General features: G+C 44.2%; 2 protein-coding genes across 7 annotated transcripts in view; one reads left to right on the plus strand and one right to left on the minus strand.

Moving 5' to 3' along the window:
* LOC306704954 (myosin-7-like) overlaps positions 1–21,221 on the plus strand; it is a 28,085-nt gene extending 6,864 nt beyond the window's left edge. The window contains exons 8-46 of one of the 2 annotated variants that reach the window (XM_079171570.1): positions 283–375; positions 467–530; positions 625–723; positions 2,862–2,965; positions 3,045–3,183; positions 4,159–4,277; positions 4,354–4,503; positions 5,725–5,895; positions 6,091–6,270; positions 7,421–7,553; positions 7,645–7,721; positions 7,825–7,912; positions 8,668–8,785; positions 8,916–9,039; positions 9,153–9,289; positions 9,403–9,573; positions 9,745–9,829; positions 10,127–10,369; positions 10,515–10,691; positions 11,662–11,807; positions 11,958–12,048; positions 12,140–12,297; positions 12,424–12,655; positions 13,774–13,900; positions 14,159–14,277; positions 14,403–14,599; positions 15,107–15,290; positions 15,391–15,556; positions 16,446–16,570; positions 16,650–16,765; positions 16,899–17,085; positions 17,834–18,043; positions 18,297–18,422; positions 18,564–18,654; positions 18,749–18,828; positions 18,984–19,088; positions 19,185–19,280; positions 19,725–19,868; positions 19,944–21,221. In XM_079171570.1, coding sequence (XP_079027696.1) covers positions 283–375; positions 467–530; positions 625–723; positions 2,862–2,965; positions 3,045–3,183; positions 4,159–4,277; positions 4,354–4,503; positions 5,725–5,895; positions 6,091–6,270; positions 7,421–7,553; positions 7,645–7,721; positions 7,825–7,912; positions 8,668–8,785; positions 8,916–9,039; positions 9,153–9,289; positions 9,403–9,573; positions 9,745–9,829; positions 10,127–10,369; positions 10,515–10,691; positions 11,662–11,807; positions 11,958–12,048; positions 12,140–12,297; positions 12,424–12,655; positions 13,774–13,900; positions 14,159–14,277; positions 14,403–14,599; positions 15,107–15,290; positions 15,391–15,556; positions 16,446–16,570; positions 16,650–16,765; positions 16,899–17,085; positions 17,834–18,043; positions 18,297–18,422; positions 18,564–18,654; positions 18,749–18,828; positions 18,984–19,088; positions 19,185–19,280; positions 19,725–19,868; positions 19,944–19,955 — 5,184 coding nt within the window. In that variant the 3' untranslated portion in view covers positions 19,956–21,221. Of the gene's footprint in view, positions 1–282; positions 376–466; positions 531–624; positions 724–753; positions 775–2,861; positions 2,966–3,044; positions 3,184–4,158; positions 4,278–4,353; positions 4,504–5,724; positions 5,896–6,090; positions 6,271–7,420; positions 7,554–7,644; positions 7,722–7,824; positions 7,913–8,667; positions 8,786–8,915; positions 9,040–9,152; positions 9,290–9,402; positions 9,574–9,744; positions 9,830–10,126; positions 10,370–10,514; positions 10,692–11,661; positions 11,808–11,957; positions 12,049–12,139; positions 12,298–12,423; positions 12,656–13,773; positions 13,901–14,158; positions 14,278–14,402; positions 14,600–15,106; positions 15,291–15,390; positions 15,557–16,445; positions 16,571–16,649; positions 16,766–16,898; positions 17,086–17,833; positions 18,044–18,296; positions 18,423–18,563; positions 18,655–18,748; positions 18,829–18,983; positions 19,089–19,184; positions 19,281–19,724; positions 19,869–19,943 lie in introns of those variants that run through there. The other variant, XM_079171571.1, reaches the window with a different exon arrangement.
* Positions 21,222–22,382: 1,161 nt separating this feature from the next.
* The window catches only part of LOC306704988 (extracellular sulfatase Sulf-2-like), a gene marked incomplete at its 3' end in the record, with an annotated part of 68,830 nt that continues 66,212 nt past the window's right edge, over positions 22,383–25,000 (minus strand). For all 5 annotated transcript variants that reach the window (XM_079171620.1, XM_079171622.1, XM_079171619.1 and 2 more), the window contains one exon: positions 22,383–25,000. This exon is cut by the window's right edge and continues 806 nt beyond it.

A 25,000-nucleotide genomic window follows, 5' to 3' on the forward strand; every position in this document is an offset into this window, starting at 1 on the left:
TTGTGTTTCGACCAGGAGACAACCTGCGCTTCATGTGTTAAAGGTGCATTCTCTCTAGTGTCCACCAGGGGGCGACTCCTCTGGTTGTATAGAAGTCTATGAGAAAATGACTCTACTTCTCTCTTGATTTATTACCTCAGTAAACATTGTAAACATGAGTTTAAGGTCTCAAACATCCACAAACCAAAGAGAGACGTCACGATGACTTCGTCCACTTCTAATGTACATTCTGTAGTTTCCACATCATCAGACTTTAGACTCTCTCTCTTTCTGTGTGTTCAGGGATCTTTAGAGGACCAGATCATTGAAGCCAATCCGGCCATGGAGGCGTTCGGCAACGCCAAAACCGTCCGCAACGACAACTCATCCCGCTTTGTGAGTTTAATAAATTCATTCATGGTGGCCGCTGTGAGCCGAGGAGGATGTGTTGTGTTACAAAGAGCGTCCGTCTGTGTTTGTGTCTCAGGGAAAGTTCATCAGAATTCATTTTGGGCCGACAGGAAAGCTGGCGTCTGCTGACATCAACAGCTGTGAGTATGTTTTATACTTGAATCAACAGATGCGATTGAAATCGTACAATTCGTATTTTAGAAATGACAAAATGCAAGAAAATTGTTTCATCAGATCTTCTAGAAAAGTCAAGAGTCGTGTTCCAGCAGCCGGCAGAGAGAAGCTACCACATCTACTATCAGATCCTGTCCAACTACAAGCCAGAACTACAAGGTAACCACACCCACTACTAGATCCTGTCCAACTACAAGCCAGAACTACAAGGTAACCACACCCACTACTAGATCCTGTCCAATCACAAGCCAGAACTACAAGGTGACCACACCAACGTTTACTGTCTCCTCGTGTCTCTTCGTGTCTCCTCGTGTCTCTTCGTGTCTCCTCGTGTCTCTTCGTGTCTCCTCGTGTCTCTTCGTGTCTCCTCGCGTCTCCTGGCGTCTTATGTTTGTTTGTCTTCTTCTCCTCCTCCATGCTAACTGTCGGTGATGCTAACTCAATATGTTGGGATTTTAGCATCTCTACCTGCTCACTTCTCTTCACCTCCATGAACACGTGGTTTATTGACACCGACTTCACCTGTGTCCTCTCTCGGCTGTGAGACTGTAATACCATGTTTGACCGCACAGACTGACAGACACCCGCCGTTACAGCTAAAGGGGGCGCTGTTTCACTCACCTCAGGAAAAAAGTGATAAATGGGGGAAAAAAACTTTGAATTAAAACGGGATTTCCGCACAAACTCATCTGTAGGTTTAACTTGTCATTTTCATCAATTTCACAAAGAATGAAGCTGGCAGGAAACCAAAATATATATAAAAGATAAAAAAATTCAAATATTTAGTGATAATCAGTCAACAAATGATTATACAGCAAATCATGGTTAATCTACAAACCAAGACATCAGGAAAATGTAAGACATGAAGCTATAATACCGTTCTTTTGCATGTAAGGTGATTGTTATCCCAACTCTATTTTGTGTCCTTTGCATTGGAAGTTTATGATCAGCGCTGAAAATATTAATAATTTAAAGTAATACAAATATCAATATCTTTAAAAATATATGTCATGTCTTCAGGATTATTTTAGATATTGATGCTAATTCATCTGGTTTTCTAGGCCTGTATTTCTATTACATTCATGTGAAAAAATGTAGAACTAAAAAAAGAAAGAGTCTCAATTATAAATCCGGCCACTATTTCAGCACCAGGGACATCTAATCAGATGTTTCATAGACTAACAAAAGTTACCGTTACATAATGCCTCATTTACATATTTAAAGATAACATTTAATAAAACTTTCACTCCAGTAAATCCTCCTCTTAGTGTGAGTGATGAAGTGGTGAAGCTTCATGGTGAATCTATGAGTTCATGTGTTAACTCTTCACCTGTAGAGTCTCTAAATGTCTGTAATGAACTAAACGTCTCTTTAAAGGACGTTTTCTCTCAATGAGTTTGTTCTCAGACTCTGATGATAAATCTTCAGCAGCTCTTACACACACCAAACTCTACACGTTCACTCCTCTCTGTGTTCTGAAGGTTCACACATCACTCACACACTCATCTATATGAGATTTAGTAGTAAAAACATGGAAATTATGGAATATTTTACGTCTGTTGACAGTATTTTCAGATTTATTTAGTGATACAGAGAGATAACCAAAAATCCCTCTTTTCCTTGTCTGGATGTGTTTGCAAATTAGCACATTTTTAATATGATAATGCCCCATTAAGCTATTTCAACACAATATTTCAGAAATCTTGTAATACAAAAACGAATAGTCTGAATGTTATGTTATGTTATGTTTATTTTATTTGATATGGACATCACAGTAGCATTAGAATTGTAACATACATTTATACACAAAGCCCAGATGCACACTGTGTTAAGTGTTTGTAGCAAAATGCTAATTTACAACACCTGTCCACAGGAGGCTTTTTTTCTTTTTAAAAAGAAGTTTAAAATGGAAATAAAAAAGTTAAAATAGGAACAGAGAAAGAAAATATATCCACAGATACATACACAAATACAAATACAGATTCATACACAAAGTGCAAGTGTGGTTACAGGGTGTTAGGTGTGAGAACAATGTTGTTTATCTTTTAGCCACGATTTAATACCACTATTAAAAACATTAAAGTTGTGTTGCATTTTCAACTCAGTTGGTAGACAGTTCCATAGTTTTGCTCCTTTAACAGAGAAGACTGATTGTCCAAATGAGGTTTTGCGTAGTGCAATGCGACAGTTCCCGTTTACTGAGGCTGAATGTCTCAGTAAGAATGTCAGTAATGAACTGGTGAAGTTTCAGGGTGACATCTATCAGCTAAAGATTAACTCCCTTTACTGCGTTGCAGACATGCTGTTGGTGACCACCAACCCCTACGACTACCACTTCTGCTCTCAGGGTGTGACCACAGTGGAAGGCATCGACGACGCAGAGGAGCTGAAGCTCACTGACGTAAGAAACCTCCCCCCTAAACACACACACACACACACACTGATGACATGTAAACTGCAATGTTTACGTGTGTGTGTAGCACGCCATGGACACGCTGGGCTTCACTCCAGAAGAGAAGTACGGCTGCTATAAGACCGTTGGAGCCATCATGCACTTTGGAAACATGAAGTTCAAGAAGAGGCAGAGAGAGGAGCAGGCCGAGGCCGACGGCACGGAGAGTAAGACACGCACAGAGCTACACACACAGAGCTACACACACAGAGCTACACACACAGAGCTACACACACAGAGCTACACACACAGAGCTACACAGAGCTACACACACAGAGCTACACACACAGAGCTACACACAGAGCTACACGCACAGAGCTACACAGAGCTACACACAGAGCTACACGCACAGAGCTACACAGAGCTACACACACAGAGCTACACACACAGAGCTACACAGAGCTACACGCACAGAGCTACACGCACAGAGCTACACGCACAGAGCTACACACACAGAGCTACACACAGAGCTACACGCACAGAGCTACACACAGAGCTACACACACAGAGCTACACACACAGAGCTACACACACAGAGCTACACACAGAGCTACACACACAGAGCTACACACACAGAGCTACACACAGAGCTACACGCACAGAGCTACACACAGAGAGCTACACACACAGAGCTACACACACAGAGCTACACACAGAGCTACACACACAGAGCTACACACACAGAGCTACACACAGAGCTACACGCACAGAGCTACACACAGAGAGCTACACACACAGAGCTACACACACAGAGCTACACACAGAGCTACACACACAGAGCTACACACACAGAGCTACACACAGCGCTACACACACAGAGCTACACACAGAGCTACACACACAGAGCTACACGCACAGAGCTACACACCATCAGCTCTCTGTCACAAATACAACCATCATTATATGTCCTCACCAGAGGTACATGTTGTACTTTATACTGCACTACATCTCACAGGTACATGTTGTACTTTATACTGCACTACATCTCAGAGGTACATGTTGTACTTTATACTGTACTACATCTCACAGGTCAGCTGGTTCTTTGCCTCCTCATCTTCATTAAAGTTGTGGGGCGTTCATGTGTTCGGGTATTCTGGGCTGTATGTCAGACGAGATGAGACGTACGTGTTGTGTGTGTTGAGGTGTGGATAAAGCAGCCTACCTGATGGGCATCAGCTCTGCCGACCTGCTGAAGGGCCTCCTGAACCCCCGCGTCAAAGTCGGACACGAGTACATCGTTAAGGGACAGACTGTAGAACAGGTAACCCATCAATCAATCAATCTATCAATCAATCACGGTGTATGTAAACCTGACCGGCTGTTGAATGTGTGTGCAGGTGAACTTTGCTGTTGCAGCTCTGGCCAAAGCCACATATGACCGCATGTTTAAGTGGCTGGTGAGTCGCATCAACTCGTCCTTGTACACCGCTCTGCCTCGCCAGTACTTCATTGGAGTCCTCGACATCGCCGGCTTCGAGGTCTTTGAGGTAAAGAGGAGAGAGTGACGGAGACTCCAGTGCTTCGTGCTAAGCTACGCTAACCTTGTCTTGGACTATCTGTACTACATGCACAGAGATCAAATGAATCCATCTTCATTTCTGAATCTGTGAAAGACCCTCCGAAGTGAACAATAACTAGATAGTTAGCTTTTGTGACATTCTCAGAAGTTAATGTTAAACCCTAGCTAGTCTCAAGGTTCAAAGGGTTAAAATAAGTTTCTGTGGCAGCTTTATATGGGATTTTTCTAGTTGGAGTGTACTTTACATTTTATCATTTAAAGTTACTCACGGTGGCATTTTTAAAGGCCAACGCCAATATGTTTAAGATTCAGTTCCTTTCAATTGGCATGCAGCAACCAAAAGTCAAAGCTTCACGTGTTAAAGCTGCATTCTCTCTAGTGTCCACCAGGGGGCGACTCCTCTGGTTGTATAGAAGTCTATGAGAAAATGACTCTACTTCTCTCTTGATTTATTACCTCAGTAAACATTGTAAACATGAGTTTATGGTCTCAATCTCTAGTTTCAAGTCTTCTTCAATACAGCATGATGTTCATTTAGTAAATGATGGTCCATTTAGAGTCAAACAGACCATAAAGCAGGGGATGCTTTAGGGGCGGGGCTACCTTGGGTACGTCTGTAAATCCACGCTTGACACTATAATGAGAGAAATGTTGTTCGAAGAAACAAAGCATTCTATCTCTATATGAGTTAATGAACATTAGTTAGTTAGTTAGTTGAGGTTAGTTGTCTTGGTGGAAAGCCGGATGCTATTAAGACAGTGAGAAGTTGCCATTGCGGCTTTCACTGTTTTCACTGTTACTATGATATCAGGAAGCGAAACTAAAATAAAAATGTAGGCTGTATTAATGGTGTCACATTGCTCCTGTAGCTCTTTGTTTCGCTGTAGGAAATGGATGTATAAGAATACACAACGAGGTTACAGTCGGTAGACAGCAGCAGCAGCCTGGTGTACAAGCTGGTAGGATTGGAAGTAGCTGATGGCAACTTTTTAAAATACACAAATGAAGCAGCAACCACTCATCGTCTGAAAGCACCTTCATAACATATTCAAATGAACTGAGAATGATCTGTGTGTGGGTGAGGTGGGGGTTGCTTGGCCACATGGTTTCATTATTTTGGAAACCTAAACTGCAGCCCTTCCTACCTGTGATTCACGTCCACATTTCTGTTGTTTGTATCTTTCTGCAGTTCAATAACTTTGAGCAGCTGTGTATCAACTTCACCAACGAGAAGCTGCAGCAGTATTTCAACCACCACATGTTCATCCTGGAGCAGGAGGAGTACAAGACCGAGGGCATAGAGTGGACCTTCATAGACTTCGGTTTGGACTTACAGGCCTGCATAGACCTCATAGAGAAGGTGTGTGTGTGTGTGTGTTCATACTTGTGTTACTCGTGTCCTTTGTAAATCTTAATTATCTTTGACATTATACAGGTAGAGCTTAACCAATGGTGCATCAGTTCTGTTAGATGGAAGAGGTAGACGTGTTGGGTGAAATCTGATGGCATGAACGATTCTGCGACATAATCAAAGATGAATGTGAATATTTTGCAGCCCATGGGCATTCTGTCCATCATGGAGGAGGAGTGTATGTTCCCCAAGGCCACCGACAACAGCTTCAAAACCAAACTCTACGACAACCATTTTGGAAAGTCGCCCAACTTCCAGCGGCCACGGCTGGACAAGAAGCGCAAACATGAGACGCACTTTGAGTTGGTTCACTATGCCGGAGTGGTGAGTATCAGCTCATTGTTGTTCCTGTTGTTACTCATGTTAGAGGTGCTTTGCTCAATCGGACGCCAACTGGAATTGGTCAATGTTAACTACAAGTTTGATTGATGGTTCCCAATCAAAATAAATTGTGAAAAAAAAGGCAATTATGTTATTATCACTGTTTTTGTTTCCTGATCCATCGCGGCTGACGTTTCTTTATCACACAGTTGTGCAACCACCAAAGTAAAATAAAGACAGTTTCTGCTTTTGGAGGCTCTAATAGAAAAATTACATTATTGGAACGTAAAATGGAAATAAAGTGGAGCAGTGGCATTTACAACGTGCCTAATAAGGCAACAACAACAATGCATGTTCTAGCAGATTTTACACGATAAACCAACAACTCAGAGTTGGACTGATCTTTGTCATTTACGGTTTCGTGGGGTGTTGTAAGGAACAGATCCAAAAGACACATGCAGAGATAGAAAATGACAGAGCTCCTGCCTCCAGAGTAGTGATGCTACTGAGTGTTTTATGGTTATTTAGTTTTTTCATGGACATGATTTTCTTGTCTTTCTGAGACATACTGTAAGTTAAGAGGCAAGACTGAGTTGAGCTGCAATCTTAGAGCAGGTTTTCACCAGCTTTCTGTCTCACGTCTCACCTTAAGACCCGCAAACCAGCAGATCAAGATGAAAGTTGTTTGTCTGTAAGCCAAAGACAAAAGTCCATGTGAGTGACCAATGAAGATGTTGAGTCTATGCTTCTATTTTGAAGGTCATGTTTAGTTAAAATGTACTTAATACATTACAACGTGGCATGGTTTCTAGTATCAGGGATTCAAGGTGAGCACTGACTTTAAATAGTCAAACAAATACATACATTTCTGATTGATCTTTGTTAAACCAGTAGAAACTTTGTTGATGATATGGTTAGTCAGTCATTATCTAAATCTCAGGAATAGATTATCGTGAGAGTTTTCCATAATCTTTGCTTGTGGCAGCCTGTTGATCCGGAGGAGAAGAGGCCCGAGAATGGAGCCCTGTGGAACTCCACGCCATATTTGTTTGCAGCGATCGGATAATAGGATTCAAATAGAAGCCTCTGTGTTGAGTTATTGATTTATAAAAATCAATTCACAGTCACATGTTCTGCATGTATTTATCTGTAGGTGCCGTACAATATCACAGGATGGCTGGATAAGAACAAAGATCCTCTGAATGAGACGGTGGTAGCTCTGTTCCAGAAATCCTCCCACAAACTCATGGCTGGACTGTTTGAGGACTACATCAACTCTGACATTGGTAACTAAACACACTTTAAAGGAAAGAAATACAAGTGTGACACTGTGTTTGTGTGTTTGGTAAACAAGTATTGTTTGTGCTGTTGTTTTAGCGGGAGATCCAAAGGCTGAAGGAAGACACCGGAAGAGGAAAGCAGCTTCCTTTCAGACAGTTTCACAGTTACACAAGGTGAGATGGCAGTTGTTCATCTCTTTGACTCTGACAGGTGAGACTCCTGACACTCCTTAAAGACGGACTCCCACTCATTGTCTGTTTATTTGATGAAATACAGGAGAATCTAAAGAAGCTAATGGCTAACCTCCGCAGCACTCAGCCTCACTTTGTCCGATGCATCATCCCCAATGACACCAAGAGTCCAGGTAACCAAACAACGGTAGCATCACACACCAGAGAGCTAAATGCTAACAATAATATTAGCAGACTAACACGCATTAATATGCAATTCTTAGCATTGTTCCAATAGTTGTCAATGTTTCAATTAGGGTTGCAACCAACAATTAGTTTAATTGTTGATTAATATGCTCATTATCTCGTTTTGTCTGACCAGCAGTCCAAAATCAAAATATTATCAGTTGAAACCAAGATGTCAATACCGAAAAAAACAGCCTTATAATTTGTTTGTGCAAGCAGCTTATTACGCAACATATTTACACTTGTTGTTGAGTGGCGACCTCTAGTGGCAGTAGTGATCATTACTGGAGGTCCAGGTAGACGAGGGTAGGGGTGGATGGACGAGTCAAACAAACAGGACTTTCACCCAGGAGGCCGCCGTTGGTGAGTTATTTGAAGTTAACGACTACGTTACTACGTTAAAATGTACATAACCACATGTTTAGGTTTGAGGACGTGCAGAAAAGATGCACATCAAAGAAACTGAAACCAGAGAGTAATTATTAAACGTTATCACCGGGCAATTTACTTTGACGATTGTTGATTAATTGAGTGGATTTGCTAATATTAACTAACTTACACCCAATAAAGAAAAATAAAGTATCTCTCAATGTCACGCAATGTGTCCCATGAAAATGAAGGACAGCAGATTGAATCTAAAATATCAAAACATTCTCGACACTGTCACGACGCTTCAAGTGTCTTTACTACATCCGTCCTCCAGGTGTGATGGATGCCTTCCTGGTCCTCCACCAGTTGAGGTGTAACGGAGTCCTCGAGGGGATCCGGATTTGCAGGAAGGGCTTTCCAAACCGCATCCTGTACGCTGAGTTCAAACAACGGTCGGTCTCAAACCCAACGACACGGAGCCAGACAAGCTAATGTTTCAGTTGTGTTACTGAGTTTTTACTCCTGCCAAGAAGGTTTTGAACCGGTGCTCTCCGGTGACCCATGTGGACTTTTCTTTCTCAGTTATCGCATCTTGAATCCTGCTGCAATTCCAGAGGACTCGTTTGTGGACAGTAGGAAGGCAGTGGAGAAACTGCTGGGCTCTCTGGACATCGACCACAGCCAGTACAAGTTTGGACACAATAAGGTACAGATGCAGTGAATAATACTACCAGGGTCTCAGGTGCCATATGCTGTACTGATTGTAACGCCCTCTGAAGCAAATGCAAAACTTGAAGATGATCTTCTCCGTCCTCGCAGGTGTTTTTCAAGGCGGGTCTGTTGGGTCTGTTGGAGGACATGAGGGACATCCGTCTGGCTGAGCTCCTCACCATCGTTCAGGCCATGGCCAGAGGGAAGCTGATGAGGATGCAGCGGGATAAAATGGCGCTGCAAAGGTCAATATGACAACTACCTCGTGAATTAATAATAACAGCAGCACGTCTGCTGGAAAGAAGGATTTGTTTTGTGGGTAAAAGCACGAGCTCGGGCGTTTAATTCTTCCTCTCAGGGATGCTGTTTTGGTGATCCAGTTCAACATCAGAGCGTTCTTCACCGTGAGGACTTGGCCGTGGATGATGCTCTTCTATAAGCTCCGCCCAATGCTCAGGAGCGCCCAGGTGGAGAAAGAACTGGCTGCTCTCAAAGAAGAGTTCAAGAAGTTAAAAGAGGCCTTCGACAGGTCTGTTCACCTGTCAGCTGTTTAGACTCTCTTTACGTTACGTTTAACTCCGGGTTGAGAAAGTGAACTACATGCAGGCAGAGATATTAATTGTCATGGTACGTCTTCTGCTCTGTTTTTTTTATTTTTTTTAAATCTGTCACGTTGGTTAGTTGTGTCTTTCTCCGTCAGGTCAGAGGCCAAGCGTTGGGAGGCGGAGGAGCGGCAGGTGGTTTTGGTTCAGGAGAAAAACGACTTGGCTCTTCAGCTTCAAGCTGTAAGTCTCGCTGAAAGTTCGAGGAACTATCCTGGTCCGCAACTCTTATCTAGTTCTAGATGAACTGATGTCAATGCAGTTGTTAAAGCACGCAGAACACATAACAATCGGGGGATTATCGGATCTACGAGACTTCTAGCTTCTTTAGAAAAGTCTCTATCAATGGGTTATCTTCTTTTTCTTTCTTTGGGTAGAGGCACAGGGCTGTTCTTTATTGCACCACTTACTCTCTTGTAAACTCATTATTCTCTTTAATATATCTAAAATGTGTTTTTTTTTAACATTTGAATCATCCAGGAGCAGGACAACCTGACAGACGCAGAGGAGCGCTGCAACCAGCTGATTCAGTCCAAAATCTCTCTGGAGTCGAAGCTGAAGGAGATGCAGGAACGTCTGGAGGACGAGGAGGAGTTGACGACCTCGCTGTCGTCCAAGAAACGTCAGCTGGAGGAGGAGGTGGTGTCACTGAAGAAAGACGTGGACGACCTGGAGATGACTCTGGCTAAAGTGGAGAAAGAGAGACATGGAGTCGAGAACAAAGTGCGTTAACGAACAGCTTTGTATCACTGCAGGGTTCCTTCACTTTACAATGTGTTCTCTTCCATTCCTGCTTTTGGTTGGGAGCTTCAGGCTGCTGACGGGGTGGAACCGATAAGTTGAATATTATTTGTTTTCTTCTGTCCAGGTGAAGAACCTGTCCCATGAGATGAGTGTTCTGGATGAAACCATAGCATCTCTGACCAGAGAGAAAGTCGCCCTGCAGGAGGCTCACCAGCAGGCTCTGACTGACCTTCAGGCGCAGGAGGACAAGGTCAACATGCTGGTCAAGGTGAAATCGAGGCTGGAGCAGCAAGTGGACAATGTAAGAAAAGACATATACCTATCGCACTCAGCAGCCTTCCTTCCCTACTTTTCCAGTTTTGCAATAAAAGCGAAAATAGAAAAGACCTCGTTGAAGTGTCAAAACTTAAATATTAGGATAAGCAAACACACTGGACTGGACGAACTGTCGGTGAATGTAAATTTGCATCAGCTAACATGTCCGTCTGTCTTTCTACTTTGGCATTCTACTTTTGTGGAACGTAATAAACGAAAGGGGGAAAAAAGTTTCAGTGATCCAACTCATAGATTCTCTACGTTTGTGGACTGCTGCTGAAATGATGGACAACATTCCTCCAGTTAGTGTTTTGATAAAAGAGGTAAAGAGTGCTTCCTAAAATGTCCCATCGGTGTTCAGTTGCATAAGAATTCCTAAAATCTCCTTAAGGCGAACTAGAACTTCCCAAAGGACCACAAGAACCATCTGAAGGAACTTCCTCAGTGACCCAATGACCACTTAAGAAGAAACTTTAGAGCCTATTTAGTGACATAAGAACCATCCAAAGAGCCTCCCCAGGACCACCTGTAGGATCTCTTGAGTCTCCTCAATGAACACTAGAACATCCTACAGGACCAGTAGACCCCTAGACAACCTAAAGCCCTTTAAAACCTTAAAACCTCCTCAGTGACCACAAGTACCACCTAACGGACCATTGCAGCCTTTATTTGATCACTAGAACGTCCTAAAGAACTACCAGAACCTCCTAAATGGCCACTACAACCACCTAAAAGACACCATCTAGACAATCTAAAGCCCTTTCAACCCTTAGGCCCACCCAACGGACATTCGCAGCCTCTTTATGACCACTAGAACCTCCTAAACTGGGAACTCTTGAAAGACCACAAAACTCTTTCGAACCACCTAGAAGGTTCTGGTATGTCATGAGATCAAAGTACTCTGTTCTGAGTTTGTCTCCATTTCTTGACAGCCTTCCCCCTTCTCTTCTCTGCAGGTGGAGAATTCCTTGGAGCTGGAGAAGAAGGTGCGTTTGGAACTGGAACGAATCAAACGGAAGCTGGAGGGGGATCTGAAGCTGTCCATGGACTCGGTGAAAGACCTGGAGAACCAGAAGGACGAGCTGGAGGAGAGACTGAAAAAGTAAGAAAACACGTCTGGAGCTGGTAGTTATCAACGACAAAGCTCAACAAAAAAAGTCGAGAATTAACATGTAAAAATGAAAAATGAAAAATGTTTTGTAGCATTACGATCATTTCCTTTCTCTTTCCATCTCTCTATGCCTCCCTGAAGAAGAGACTTTGAGTCGGGTCAGCTTCAATCTAAACTGGATGATGAACAGAGCGTGCTTGCTCATCTTCAGAAGAAGATCAAAGAGCTTCAGGTTGGTCCGACTGATCCAGAATAGAACTTGTAACCAGCTTCCTGATCCTCCCCTTCATCACTTCATGTGTATAATTCATCGCTCCCCTCAGACTCGTATCGAGGAGCTGGAGGAGGCGCTGGAGGCGGAGCGAGCGTGGCGTTCCAAAGCCGAACGTCAGAGGAACGACATCACCAGAGAGCTGGAGGAGCTCGGGGAGAAACTAGAGGAGGCAGGAGGAGCCTCTGCTGCTCAGATCGCTCTCAACAGGTCATCATCAGCATTAAAGCGTAGCTGACACGTTACAACACGTTGTAATTGTAATGACTTTGGTTATCTGAAGGTGTGTTTACTTAAAACAGAGCGGTGTACAAATTGACTTTAAAATACAAACAGGAAGAGGGAGGCGGACTTCCTGAAGATGCGGCGGGAGCTGGAGGAGGCAGGGCTTCACCACGAGGCGACGGCCGCCACTCTCAGGAAGAAGCACTCGGACACGGTGGTGGAGCTCGGCGAGCAGATTGACGCTCTGCAGCGAACCAAACAGAAACTGGAGAAGGAGAAGGTCGAGTTCAGGCTGGAGGCCGACGACCTAGCTGCTAACGTGGAGCAGCTATCCAGGAACAAGGTAAGTCCGCCTTAAAAAGAAAACTCCAGTGAAGTGTCTGAAAGCTGCATTCTCTCTAGTGTCCACCAGGGGGCGACTCCTCTGGTTGTATAGAAGTCTATGAGAAAATGACTCTACTTCTCTCTTGATTTATTACCTCAGTAAACATTGTAAACATGAGTTTATGGTCTCAATCTCTAGTTTCAAGTCTTCTTCAATACAGCATGATGTTCATTTAGTAAATGATGGTCCATTTAGAGTCACACAGACCATAAAGCAGGGGATGCTTTAGGGGCGGGGCTACACAGTGATTGAGTGACCTGAGAATTAGTATTGAGGTGTAGCAATGCGTATCCCTCACCAGCTCCACCCTTTTGTCCAAATGTGATCACTTCTGGCTCCAAAAAACCAAGATGGCGACGACCAAAATGCCAAACTTGAGGCTTCAAAACTGCAATCCACAAACCAGACTGAGTCCACTTCTTACTCCACGTTCACCAGGCAGAGAGGGTCACATGAAATCCAGGGGTTTTGGCATTTAACCGAAGCCCCCAGAAAAACAAGTGCCAAGCTTTGAAGCACATTTGACATTGCTTCCATCCCATAATGCCATTGGGCCTAAAAAACGTCTGTAAATCATCGGATATATTTTGAGGTAAATCAACTTCCCAGTACAAACACATAAACAGCCCTTATTTAAATCATTAGCTCCTAAAGAGTAGTAGAATGCACTAATAGCTGAATCCAGCGTTATTTTCTTTCCTCCATTCGTGTGAATGAGAACAAGGCTGGGCCGATGGCTAGGGGGCGGGGCCGAGGGCTAGGGGGCGGGGCTAAAGGAGACGCTGATGAGCATGCTCTGTGGGCCCAATGATGAGGAAGCTGCAGGTATTTTTTGTCTGAATTTTGTACTCAGAAGTCAAACTTTTTCGCTTCATGCCCCAATGAGCAACTTTCAAAGGAATAAACGGGGCGTCGCTTCATGACTGGAAAACACCTTCATTCTGTTAACTCCATTCCTCTAGTTTGTAATGCAGCTTTCTGCTAGAAACCTGTCGTCTGGTGGCATCACCGTGACTCTGGACCAGATTCAATCGTCAGTTGGCTTCTTGAATGTGTGTGTGTGTGTGTGTTTGTAGGGAACGGTGGAGAAGATGTGCAGGGTTTATGAGGACCAGCTGAACGAAACCAGAAGCAAAGCGGAGGAGCTGCAGAGACAGCTGAACGACGTCTCTGCTCAGAAAGCACGAGCGCTCACAGAAACTGGTACAACACGCACACACATACACACAAATATAGTCCTTTATCACATAATAATAAAAAGAAAGATGTCTCGATTATCCACTGACATTTTGTCGATGTGCACATGATTATTCCAGCCTATATTACAACTATCAACACACAGTATGAACACATTTGAATTCATTTTAAGTGTAAAGAATCTGTTCTCAGGTCATGAAACCTAATGAAGGCGGCTGGACTAACCCACTTTAAAACCTCTTCTCTGTGTCGTCGTTCTTTTAGCCGAGTACAGCCGTCGTCTGGAGGAGCGGGACGCTATGATTGGTCAGCTCCAGCGCTCCAAAGCCGGGGTTTTCCAGAACTCCGAAGACCTGAAGAGGCAGCTGGAGGAGGAGAGCAAAGTACCGCTGAACCTTTATAACTCTGATCCATCATTTCAATACTCAACCTCATGGTTGTCCGAACTATGTTTAGTCAAAGTAAATACACGCGTGACCGTGTGTGTGTGTGTGTGTGTGTGTTTCAGGCCCGCGTGGCGCTGGCTCACGCGGTGCAGGCGTCCCGTCACGACAGCAGTCTGCTCAGAGAGCAGCTGGAGGAGGAGCAGGAGTCCAAAGCGGAGCTGCAGAGGGAGCTCTCCAAAGCCAACGGCCAGGTGGTCCAGTGGAGAGCCAAGTACGAGACCGACGCCGTGCTGAGGATAGAGGAGCTGGAGGACGCAAAGTAAGAATACTGTGATGGTGGAATCACGTTATCGCCGCATGTCACAACTCACAGAGATGCACACGTCCTTCTGGACCGGCCGACAGGACGACATGGGATAAACAGAAATACTGAAATGTAGCTTAAGACAAGTGCATATGCACACTTACAATATAAAAGAAAGGATAAATATATATCATATATATATATCCAATATCCTTCAGTGTATAAGTCTTGATTTCATTTCTTATCGACTCATGAATTTGCTCTACATCTGCCACAAACCTGCTCTGCTTCCGCTCTGACTATTACTGCTGCTGCTTTTGGAAGGACTGGATTCTCATGAACGTAGCTGTGAATCTTCATGATCCCCAGCGACCATCAGGCTTTTCTACATATAATATCAGACTCTATAACCGTCTTTACCAGCTGCATAACGGGTCGCTTCAAGTATTTTATTTTCTGATTGTGCAGCTGTTTTTGTCTGAACTGCTTCATAACTGTTCATCTCGTGCTGTTTGTTTGTAGGAAAAAGTTGGTCGTCAAACTGCAGACGGTCGAGGAAGCTGTAGAGACGTCTCAGGCCAAATGTTCCTCACTGGAGAAAACCAAAGTGAGTCTGCAGACGGAGATTGAAGACCTGTTGGTTGAACTGGAACGAACCAACGCTGCTGCTCTGGCTCTGGACAAGAGGCAACGCAACTTTGACAAGGTCAGCGAGACCAGCCGACACTCTAACCAGCCGTAAACGATGCGATGTGAGAAATAATCTCAGCAACAAGTTTGTGGTTTTGCTTGTTTGTTTGATGCAGTTGTTGAGCGACTGGAAGCTGAAGTTTGAGGAGAGTCAGACGGACCTGGAGGCCTCGCAGAGAGAGTCCCGCAGTCTGAGCACAGAGCTCTTCAAACTGAAGAACTGCTACGAAGAAGCTCTGGACCATCTGGAGACGGTTAAACGAGAAAACAAGAACCTGCAAGGTATCTGGTCTTTGTTGTCTTTCTTCGTCACCCGGAGGAGCCGCAGCGATGGCTTTAGTTTTGTGGACGTGGTTCTGCAAGGTGAAGTCTTTAAGTGGGGCTCTCAGAATGTGGAAGACATCCTGATGTGAATGAGGGCAGGACAAGGTTTTTATGAGTATGTTTCTACCTACAATAGTAACCAAGATACGTCCAAAGATATATTGCATCAGCTGGCGGGTTACAGGTTGCGTCAGTGGTTACGTGTGATTCTTTGATTAACCTCTCATAGCAGACTTGAGACCACACTCTCAGAAATAAAGGTGCTAAATAGAACCATATAGGGTTCTTTGGTTTGTCCTCGTAGGGGAACCCTGTTTGGTTCCTGGTAGTACCTTTTGTAAAGGTTCCACTTGGGACCCTTTCAGATTTCAGGTTCTACACATAACCCAATATAAATGGTTATACCTAGAACCATACGTTAAGGGTTCCACCCAGAACCCCCCTATGAGAGCTTTCACAGAGAACCTTTGTATGCTGTAATGGTTCCACCAAGCAACAATCCACCTAGTTCTAACAACTACCCACCAGAAGGTTTTTCCAAAAAACGTTCTACGTCCCGAGGGTTCTATGTCGTACTTGATGAGTTGCAACGATCCTTCGTTCACAGTCACAGTTTGTGGGCGGTTGAGTTTCTGGATTGTGGGCGTGTCCTTTTAACACTCTTTCTTCCCTCGAAAAAACGGTTTCTTCAGAAAGGTGTTATTCAGAAGTAAACGGTTCTGGGTAGAACCTCAGCTCTTTAACAAGAACCCCGTTGGGAACCCTAGTTTCAAAGAGTGCCAAACGTCTTGCTTTACGTGACTGTTATGGACCTGAGTTCATATTGAGCCGCTGTGTTTGTCTCCAGAGGAGATACTGGACCTGACGGATCAGATCGGTCAGGGAGGAAAGACCATCTCCGAGCTGGAGAGGATGAAGAAGCTCCTGGATGTGGAGAAGAGTGATGTCAGAGCAGCTCTGGAGGAAGCAGAGGTAACTAACTTACCTTCTGTAGATACTCGCCAACTGTCTAACAACTCGACTGTTACCTAAATAACTCTCTACCCACCAGGGAACTCTGGAGCACGAGGAGAGCAAGACCTTGAAATTTCAGGTGGAGCTGCACCAGATAAGGACCGAGCTCGAGCGCAAGATTGCAGAGAAAGATGAAGAGATCGAGAACCTCAGGTACCAGAGATATTGATAATAGTCAATCAGGAATCAGAATAGTAGAAAACATATTGTAAGATCTGCAGTAGACCTGCAGAAACACTATGCATGAAGCGTGAATCGGCGCAGTAATACCAGTGCTGTCCACCAGGCGGGGCCACCAGCGCTCCCTGGATACCATGCAGACCAGTTTGGAGGCGGAGGTTCGCAGTCGCAGCGAGGCGGTGCGTCTGAAGAAGAAGATGGAGTCCGACCTGAACGAGATGGAGGTTCAGCTGGGACACGCCAACAGACAGGCAGCCGAGAGCCAGAGGGCCATCAGACACCTGCAGACACAGGTAGCCTCATCTGATCAGAATCCATCCAAGATATCAAGACAATAAGCTCCTCAACGTCAGGGTGGGGAGGCTGAATACAACACTGAAGGTTACATTTCTATTTAAGTCTCCTGAGTTACGAGGAGATTACAGGAGCCCTTCCCTCGGATTGTTGAACTTCTGTTTTAAATAAGGGGCGGTGGTGGTAACGGAGGTCTCCCATTCAGAGAAGGTTGTCCACAGATTAACAGAAGGTGGACTTCATCCCGTGACTAGAGCATTGGATCAACTTCTCACAGATCATTTCAAAACATCCAGGAAGACGACCTTGTTTGGGAACATTAAGTGTATAAAATGAATAACAAAGTTACTCAAAGAAACCTTCATGTTGTGTTGGTTCTGTCGCCCCCTGTGGACTAAAGCGGTAGTGTCTCTGAGCACCAGACTCTCTTTAGAAAACCTCTCATGTTACTGCAGCAGGTCTGACAGTCTGACCCTCTCAGTCCTGGTTCTGGTTCCCTCCAGCGGGTCCAGCAACATGTCCTGGGTCTCCAGCAGCGTGGTGTCGGTGTTGACTCCCAGAGAGGAGAAGCTCTGCTCCTGGAGGAGGAGGAGACGCTGCTGCTGCTGCTGCCGGGAGCTGAGCTCTCCTCCTCCCTCCTGAGCTCAGACTGCAGGTCCGAGGCTGCAGGTGAAGCCTGGATCTGGGTCTTGTCTGCGATGTGGCAGAATGTCTTAACGGGTCTCACTGGGTTCTGTCCTCTCACAGGTTAGAGAGCAGCAGGTGGATTTGGAGGACAAAGTCCAGTTGGCCTATCAGCTCAAAGAGCAGATCCTCCTGTTGGACCGACGCTGTTCACTGATGACGGCCGAGGAGGAGGAGCTGCGTGGGGTTCTGGAACTAACCGACCGCGGACGCAAGATGGCCGAACACGAGCTGGTGGAGGTCACGGAGAGACTGAACATGTTCACCACACAGGTACACACACACACACACACACACACACACACACACACACACACACACCGATGGACTGACTATCTGATAGATTTATTGACGGACTGATCAGTTGACTGAGCGATCGATGCGCCTCAGTGATTGGTGGATTGATTAGTTGCCTTATTGACCAACAGATTGATGAACTGACGGACTAATCATTCAATGAACAGAGGTTCTGGACAGACTGACAGGTTGTTGATGGACTGGTTGATTACCTGCACGTGTTTTTCAGAACTCGGGTCTGATGAACCAGAAGAAGAAGCTGGAGGCCGACGTGTCTCTGCTGACGGGGGAGGTGGACGAGGCCATGCAGGAGAGTCGCAGTGCTGAGGAAAAAGCCAAGAAGGCCATCACTGATGTCAGTCCTGACCTCTGACCTCTGCCCACAACAAAAATAAGCCTGATTGATCTTGTGTTTTCTGGAGGGTTTGAACCTCTTCCTGTGGTCCTCCCTTCTCATCTGTTACGTTTTTCATTACCTCTCACGTTTCTTCACCAGGCGGCTCTGATGGCGGAGGAGCTGAAGAAGGAGCAGGACAGCAGCAGTATGATGGAGAGGATGAAGAAGAACATGGTGTCCACGGTGAAAGGTACAAAAAGAAAAACACGAACTCTGTGATGACGGTTGACAAAAGAGGTTCACCTGCCGGGCTGATTAGCGCCGTGGTCGTCTCTCTCTTGCAGAGCTGCAGGTCAAGCTGGACGAGACGGAGCAGATGGCGCTGAAGGGAGGAAAGAAACAGCTTCACAAGCTGGAGACAAGAGTGAGTGTTTGAGCTCAGCAGACAGTAGCAACACGCTACGGAGGGAAAACTGACTTGATAACGGACTTGCGATAAAATCCTAACGATACGCATAAGAACCGAGCAGCAGGACGTAAACCCGAGCGGATAAAACAGGAGCGATGCTTTGTGTGCAGGTGAGGGAGATGCAGACGGAGCTGATGATGGAGCAGAAGAGGAGCGACGAGTATCTGAAAGGAGTCCGTCGCTACGAGAAGAGAGTGAAAGAGCTGACGTACCAGGTCTGATCTCCTCCCGTCGCCCGGCTGCTGCTTCTGTCCACACAGACGTTTCGTTGCTTCTATGTGTTTTTATTGGTTGTCTTTGTGTCCCTGCAGTCAGAGGAGGACGGGAAGACTCTGCTGAGGATGCAGGAGCTCATCGATAAGCTTCAGACCAAAGTCAAGAGCTACAAGAGACAAACAGAGAACGCCGTGAGTCTCATTATGATTTCATTCAAACTGAGACGATGAAGGTCGCAAATCAGAATTTAGTGTTGAAATAGTTTAAATCCATATTTTGTATAATAGCAATGTGTAAGATGACAACGGGCTGTGTGTCTCCGGTGTGATCAGATGAATCTTTATAGACAGTTTAAGCTCATTGTTTCAACTTCACTGTCCTGGTTTAATCTGAGGACTCTCGTAGCATCACTTTCAGAGAAGCTGTTAAATCATTTACATGTTGCTCTGTAACCGCTGGTTGTAGAGGTAAGCAACTGTTTGCTAAATCTACAAATCAACTGTAAAGTTGACAACGTGTCAATGTTGCGTTCGCAACTTTGTTTCCGCTCTGCTGCCCTCCGGTGGGGGTTTTGGGCGTTCTGAAGGTTTGAAAGTTGAATCTTCGCGGCCGTTGTTCCTCTTTGTGTCCACCAGGAGGAGCAGGTGAGCTGCAGCACGGTGCGTGTCAGGAAAGTCCAACACGAGCTGGACGACGCCGAGGAGAGAGCCGACGTCGCCGAGACGACCGTCAACAAGCTGCGGATTCGAACCCGCGAGCAGAGCAGCAAGGTCGCCATGGTGAGGCACGCTCACGCGCTCATTGTTGCTCTGTATGCGTACGGTGTTTCTGATCTTCTGTTTGTGTTTCTGCAGATCATCGAATGAAGCTCCGCAGCCTCTTCAAACACCTTCAGTGTTTTTCTGCTGTTTGTGTGACGTTTCCAATATCTGATTGCTGTGAGTTTCAGTCTGACGTGTTTCTGCTGCGTAGTCCAGGATCATGGGGGGACGCGCCAATCTGCATCTGCTGTCCTGTAACCATATGGATATGTTTCTGTGTCTCACTGTGAAGCACCGTGAACCGGTTGGTAGAGGAAGTGTTGAAGGAAGCGAGTATGAATAAGAGCTGGTGTGTAGCAGTATTACAGGTTTGTACTGAATGTTACAGGTTTTTAGTTTTAAACTATGAAGGTTTGTTGTACTGAACGGTTTCAGCAGGTTGTGCGTACAGTGATGGTTGCTGCTGAAAGCTAAACTTTGTCACACAAGTCTGAGTGAGTTTGTAAGATTATTTAAGATTGAAATACTTCATTCGGTAAATTCTAAAATACAAAAGAGATCGTGGGACGAGGCGAGAGCATTTGTCAAGAGTCGGACACGGAATGCGAGGCTGTGGCTATTTCCTGGAATCAATTAAGTAACGTAGCGGCCCCGGTATGTGTTCGCCACCACTGAGTCCTGCTTCTCTAATCCGTCATTTAGAGTGAAAACCTTCCTGATCGCTGCTGCAAATGTTGAGAAATGTGCATGTTTTTGTAGCTGAGGACAAAATAAGATATAAATTATGCGTCAATAAGTGGTTTGACTGTCGCTGACAGCGGCTGCATTTATATACAGTTTGTTACATACATACATTTTAAGAGTTAAGTGATGTTTTTTAATATTTACATTGAATCAAATGACTGTGTAATGTTAAAGTGTCTCTCGTTGTGCTGATCACACTGAGAATACTAATAAGCTTTAGCTTCTTTTAGCTTCTTTTAGCTTCTTTTAGCTCACAGCTTTTGTTTTACGGCACAGTTACTGTGTGGTTGAGTCCATCCGGCTCTCACTGTCGCGTTCATATAACAACTGTAGCGTCGCTCCGATGGGACGATCACGTTGCTCTGTAACCGCTGGATGTGGAAGCAGGCAGCAGCTTTGCTAATGTATTAGCCACAACTACTTAATAAGCTAACGACACACCAGAGCTGACGGGTTTTCTGCCCCCTAGTGGTTAAACCTGTCACTACCACCTCAATGTGATCCCGATAACAGTTGTGATATAGTGCCTGTATTCAGACTGTGTGTTTGACTATTTATATGTGAGTTTTACCGATTGAAATCTTCAGTGTAGTAAAAAATGAAAAATAAATAGCTGTTGGTGTTTGACGTAGAGTTTGTGGACTTCTTTAAGTTGCTCTTCTGCATCATAAAAAAGCTGCCGGCCTGTGAAACACAAACCACGAAGATCTCCAACAACACGAACATCGACAACTGCTAATTTATGTGACCAGCAGTCCATCAATAATGTGTTTGGCCTGGAAGGAAGATAAAGGAGCCAATGAAACAGACAAGGGTTCATCCTCTGTGGAGCAGGAATGAGATGAGGAGTTTCTTTGAACGATGCTAACTAACCATGATGTTGAGTTCGGACCAAACACAGAGGTGAACAGGAAGTGACCATATTTGCTTGATTTCTCAACGCAGACCTTTTCAAGAAGGTGTTTGAGGGAATGAAAGAGGTCCAACATGTCCTCCACCTCTGGAACACGCCGAGAAACATCTGTTAGCTCCTGATGTTCCACTTTCACACATTTAGACGAGATAAACGACGTGTTGGGACGTCACCGCGGGGTTCACTGGTGATGAAGATGAGGTTTATCTGAAGATGAACGGCTGCATGTAAACAGGAATATTTATTTTCATTAGCCGTGTAAACCGATTGGGAGGAATTTTGTCTTTCTTGGAAAAAAACCGGAATATTTGATATTAACGTTTTATGTAAACGGAGTCAGCGACGTATCTCTCACATCATCATTTTCGTGATAGCAGTTGCTTTAACATTAATCTGAATGTTTTTTGGATTTAACGCTGTTAAACAGATGTTTGCAGATGTTCATGTTATTCAGTAATAATACTGAATAACATGAACATCTGCAAACATCTGGTCCAATGTTGTGGCCATTCTTCAGTCAGTGTTCTTCAGTGTAGCGAGGACGTTAACGATGAGAGGAAGATCTCTACAAAGCTCTGATCTGGAGGGTTTTGTGTACAATTCAGAATTCAAACAGAGGTCAGAGGTCACCAAAATCCTCAGGATTCAATGTAACATCCCTGAATGTCTGCTCTGTAGTCATTGAGAGGAGTCATTAACGGACAGAAAGTTATTTTACCTGATTCCAGCATCTCAAATGTGAACATCTTCAGATTCTCTTTGTCTTTTATGAAAGTAGACTCAATCTATTTTAAATAGAAACATTTAGAAACTAAATGGAATCTAAAATTGTAAAAAACTAAACAAAAAAAACACACTTTGAGCAGAGAAGGAGGTACATTTTGGCATTCGACACTTTATTCACAAACTAAAACCAATCAGGGGGGGGGGGGCTGTACAGGTGTGTTAGATCAGAATCTACTGGCTGCACACGGTTCACATCACGTGTCGCTTCCTGTCTCACCTCCAACCATCTAACTGGTCCATTCATCCCTCCGTCCTCCAATCAAAGTGCTCAGCAGTTTGTCCTTCAGTGTGTGTGTGTTTGTGTGTGTGTGTGTGTGCGTGTGTGTGTGCGTGTGTGTGCGTGTGTGTGTCCAGTCCAGAACCAGGACTCTGATCTGAAGTCTGGTCCAGAACGGTTCCCCATTCTACCGCGTGTCTTAAGAGAAACACAGCTAAACATTTACAAATACATTCAAAACACAACCAGGAGGTTCTTCGTCCTCGATAGTTTGTAAGACAGCAAATAGCACCGCAGAGCAAATACACGAGGGGTTAAGAAAGAAAAGAACTCTACAGACAGCTGCACTCACACAGGCAGGAGAAGGAACAACACGTCCACACTGTTAGAACTCAAACTACTGGGATGAAGAAGAGTGTTTCCTCTTCTTTACAGCAACATGAGGTCCAAACAGACGTTCTCTGAAGAATCACGTTTCCGTCTCAATCAGAGACTTTTCCAGAACGATGAAACAGAAAGAAATCCATCAGATGTCGTAAACACATGAGATATTGTGATACGACGTCATAATTCAGACCCGACATCAACACGGAATCATCCTCAACGTTAATACAGTCAGATTCAGATTCTGAGTTTGGAGTTCCTCTGATCTTTGTGTATTCAGGTCGATAACACCGGAGCTGTGCATGAAAACGGATTATTAAAAAGCTGCGACCTGACGGACTGGAAAAGATTCACGTTTCAGACTTTTGAGCGTTTAAGTATTCTGAGAATTAAAGGTGTTTTCTAATTGATCATCAAATGTTTTGTTGGTGGACAATGACTGAGACTTGCTAATGTATAAATACATGTATGAATGAGGTATATATACATATACATATACATATACATATATATACATATACATATATATACGTCATTCATACATGTATCAGTTTAGAGATTTTGGTCTATTTTTCTTCTTTCAGACTAGTGTAAAGAAAAATGAAACTAAACTCAGTAATACAAACAGTAATTGTCTTGTTGTTAGTAATAAACTGTGAACATGTCGTGCAGGGATCTATGAGCGACTTCTTCTTCCCGTAGTCAGAGGATCACGACGTTATAACAGCAAAGGAATCGGTGACTGGAGGGCTGTGAGGCTGTGATTCATCAAAGACACCCAACAGGAATTTGGCACAGAGGAGCTGTTACCTCATAGGTCCACACATCAGCCAATCACCTGTCATCTACCTGTAGCACTCGGATATTTATAGACACACCGTCGCTGTGTGCTGCTGAAAGGCATTCTGGGAACTGTAGGACATCACAAACCAAGGCAGAAGTAAACGAGACAAAAGAATAAAATAACGATAAAGATAAGCGCTGAATGCAGTGAGCTGATTGGATGTAAAAGCATCAGGTTTATAACACCGACACACATCTGATGTCTGAATATTAAAGTGTAAAGAGGATCAAATCTGATTTTGACTTCTTGTGTGAATCCAGTCGTGTTATATTTTACATTTTATAAGTTACACGTCCTATTTTAAACTCTGCACCAACAGATGGATTTGGGAGAAAATCTGACAGCAAATAACTGAAAAGTAAAAAAAGTAAAAAGTGAAAAGGAAGTGACCACATGTGCAGGAAGAAGGTGATTGGACGGTTTGATGGTTAACACCAGTAAAAACAACACAAAAAACACCAGAACTCTGCCGTGTTTTCTTTTCACTTGAAACGATTAATTTCAACGTGATGACATCACCATCTAGTCCTCTTCTCATTGGCTCACGAGACGTCCAAAGATTTCAAAGTTCACAAAGTCGTCTCGTCTTTTTCTTTCATGCTCGTTTGTTCTTTTTGTGACTTTTAAATCAAAAATGTTCTCGTTTGTCATTTTTTTCTTCAGGGCTGCCGTGTTGCATTGTGGGTACTGTAGTCAGTCACCGGGTTAGTACAACTGGAGCTCTGTCGTCAGTAAATGCCGTCGGCACTCAAGTTAGTGGAAGAAATAATAAACAAAAAGAATAAGAATAAAAGAAATGACATCACGGTTACATCAGCAGTGATGTCACAGCGCCGGACCGTCTCAGTCTGAGTTTAGTGAGGAGGTCTCCAGACTAAATGTGAACAGGACAAACAAATATGGCTGCTGGGAGGAGACCTGAAGAAGAGGAGGAGGACAAGAGGAGGAGGAGAACAGAATTATGAAAAAACTGTTTAACAATGAAATAAACAAAACAGGAAGTGCTTCCTGTTTATGTTTGTTAGAGGAGGAGCTCTGAAAACAGAAAGGTTGAACCTCAGATGAATAATAAAATGAGTTATTGTCATGAATAAAGAGCTCATAGTCATCTTAAATCTCTGTTTATGATTATAAAGTTGTTGTGATGTTATGAGATTGAAATGTTTAATGTGAGGACTTCCTAACACCTTCATGTCCAAACTTCAGTCCTGGAATCTTTATCTTCTTAAAGGTACAGTGTGCAGCATTCAGGAGGTTTAATC

The sequence above is a fragment of the Pholis gunnellus genome, assembly GCF_910591455.1.
Source record: "Pholis gunnellus genome assembly, chromosome: 2".
NCBI lineage: Eukaryota > Metazoa > Chordata > Actinopteri > Perciformes > Pholidae > Pholis > Pholis gunnellus.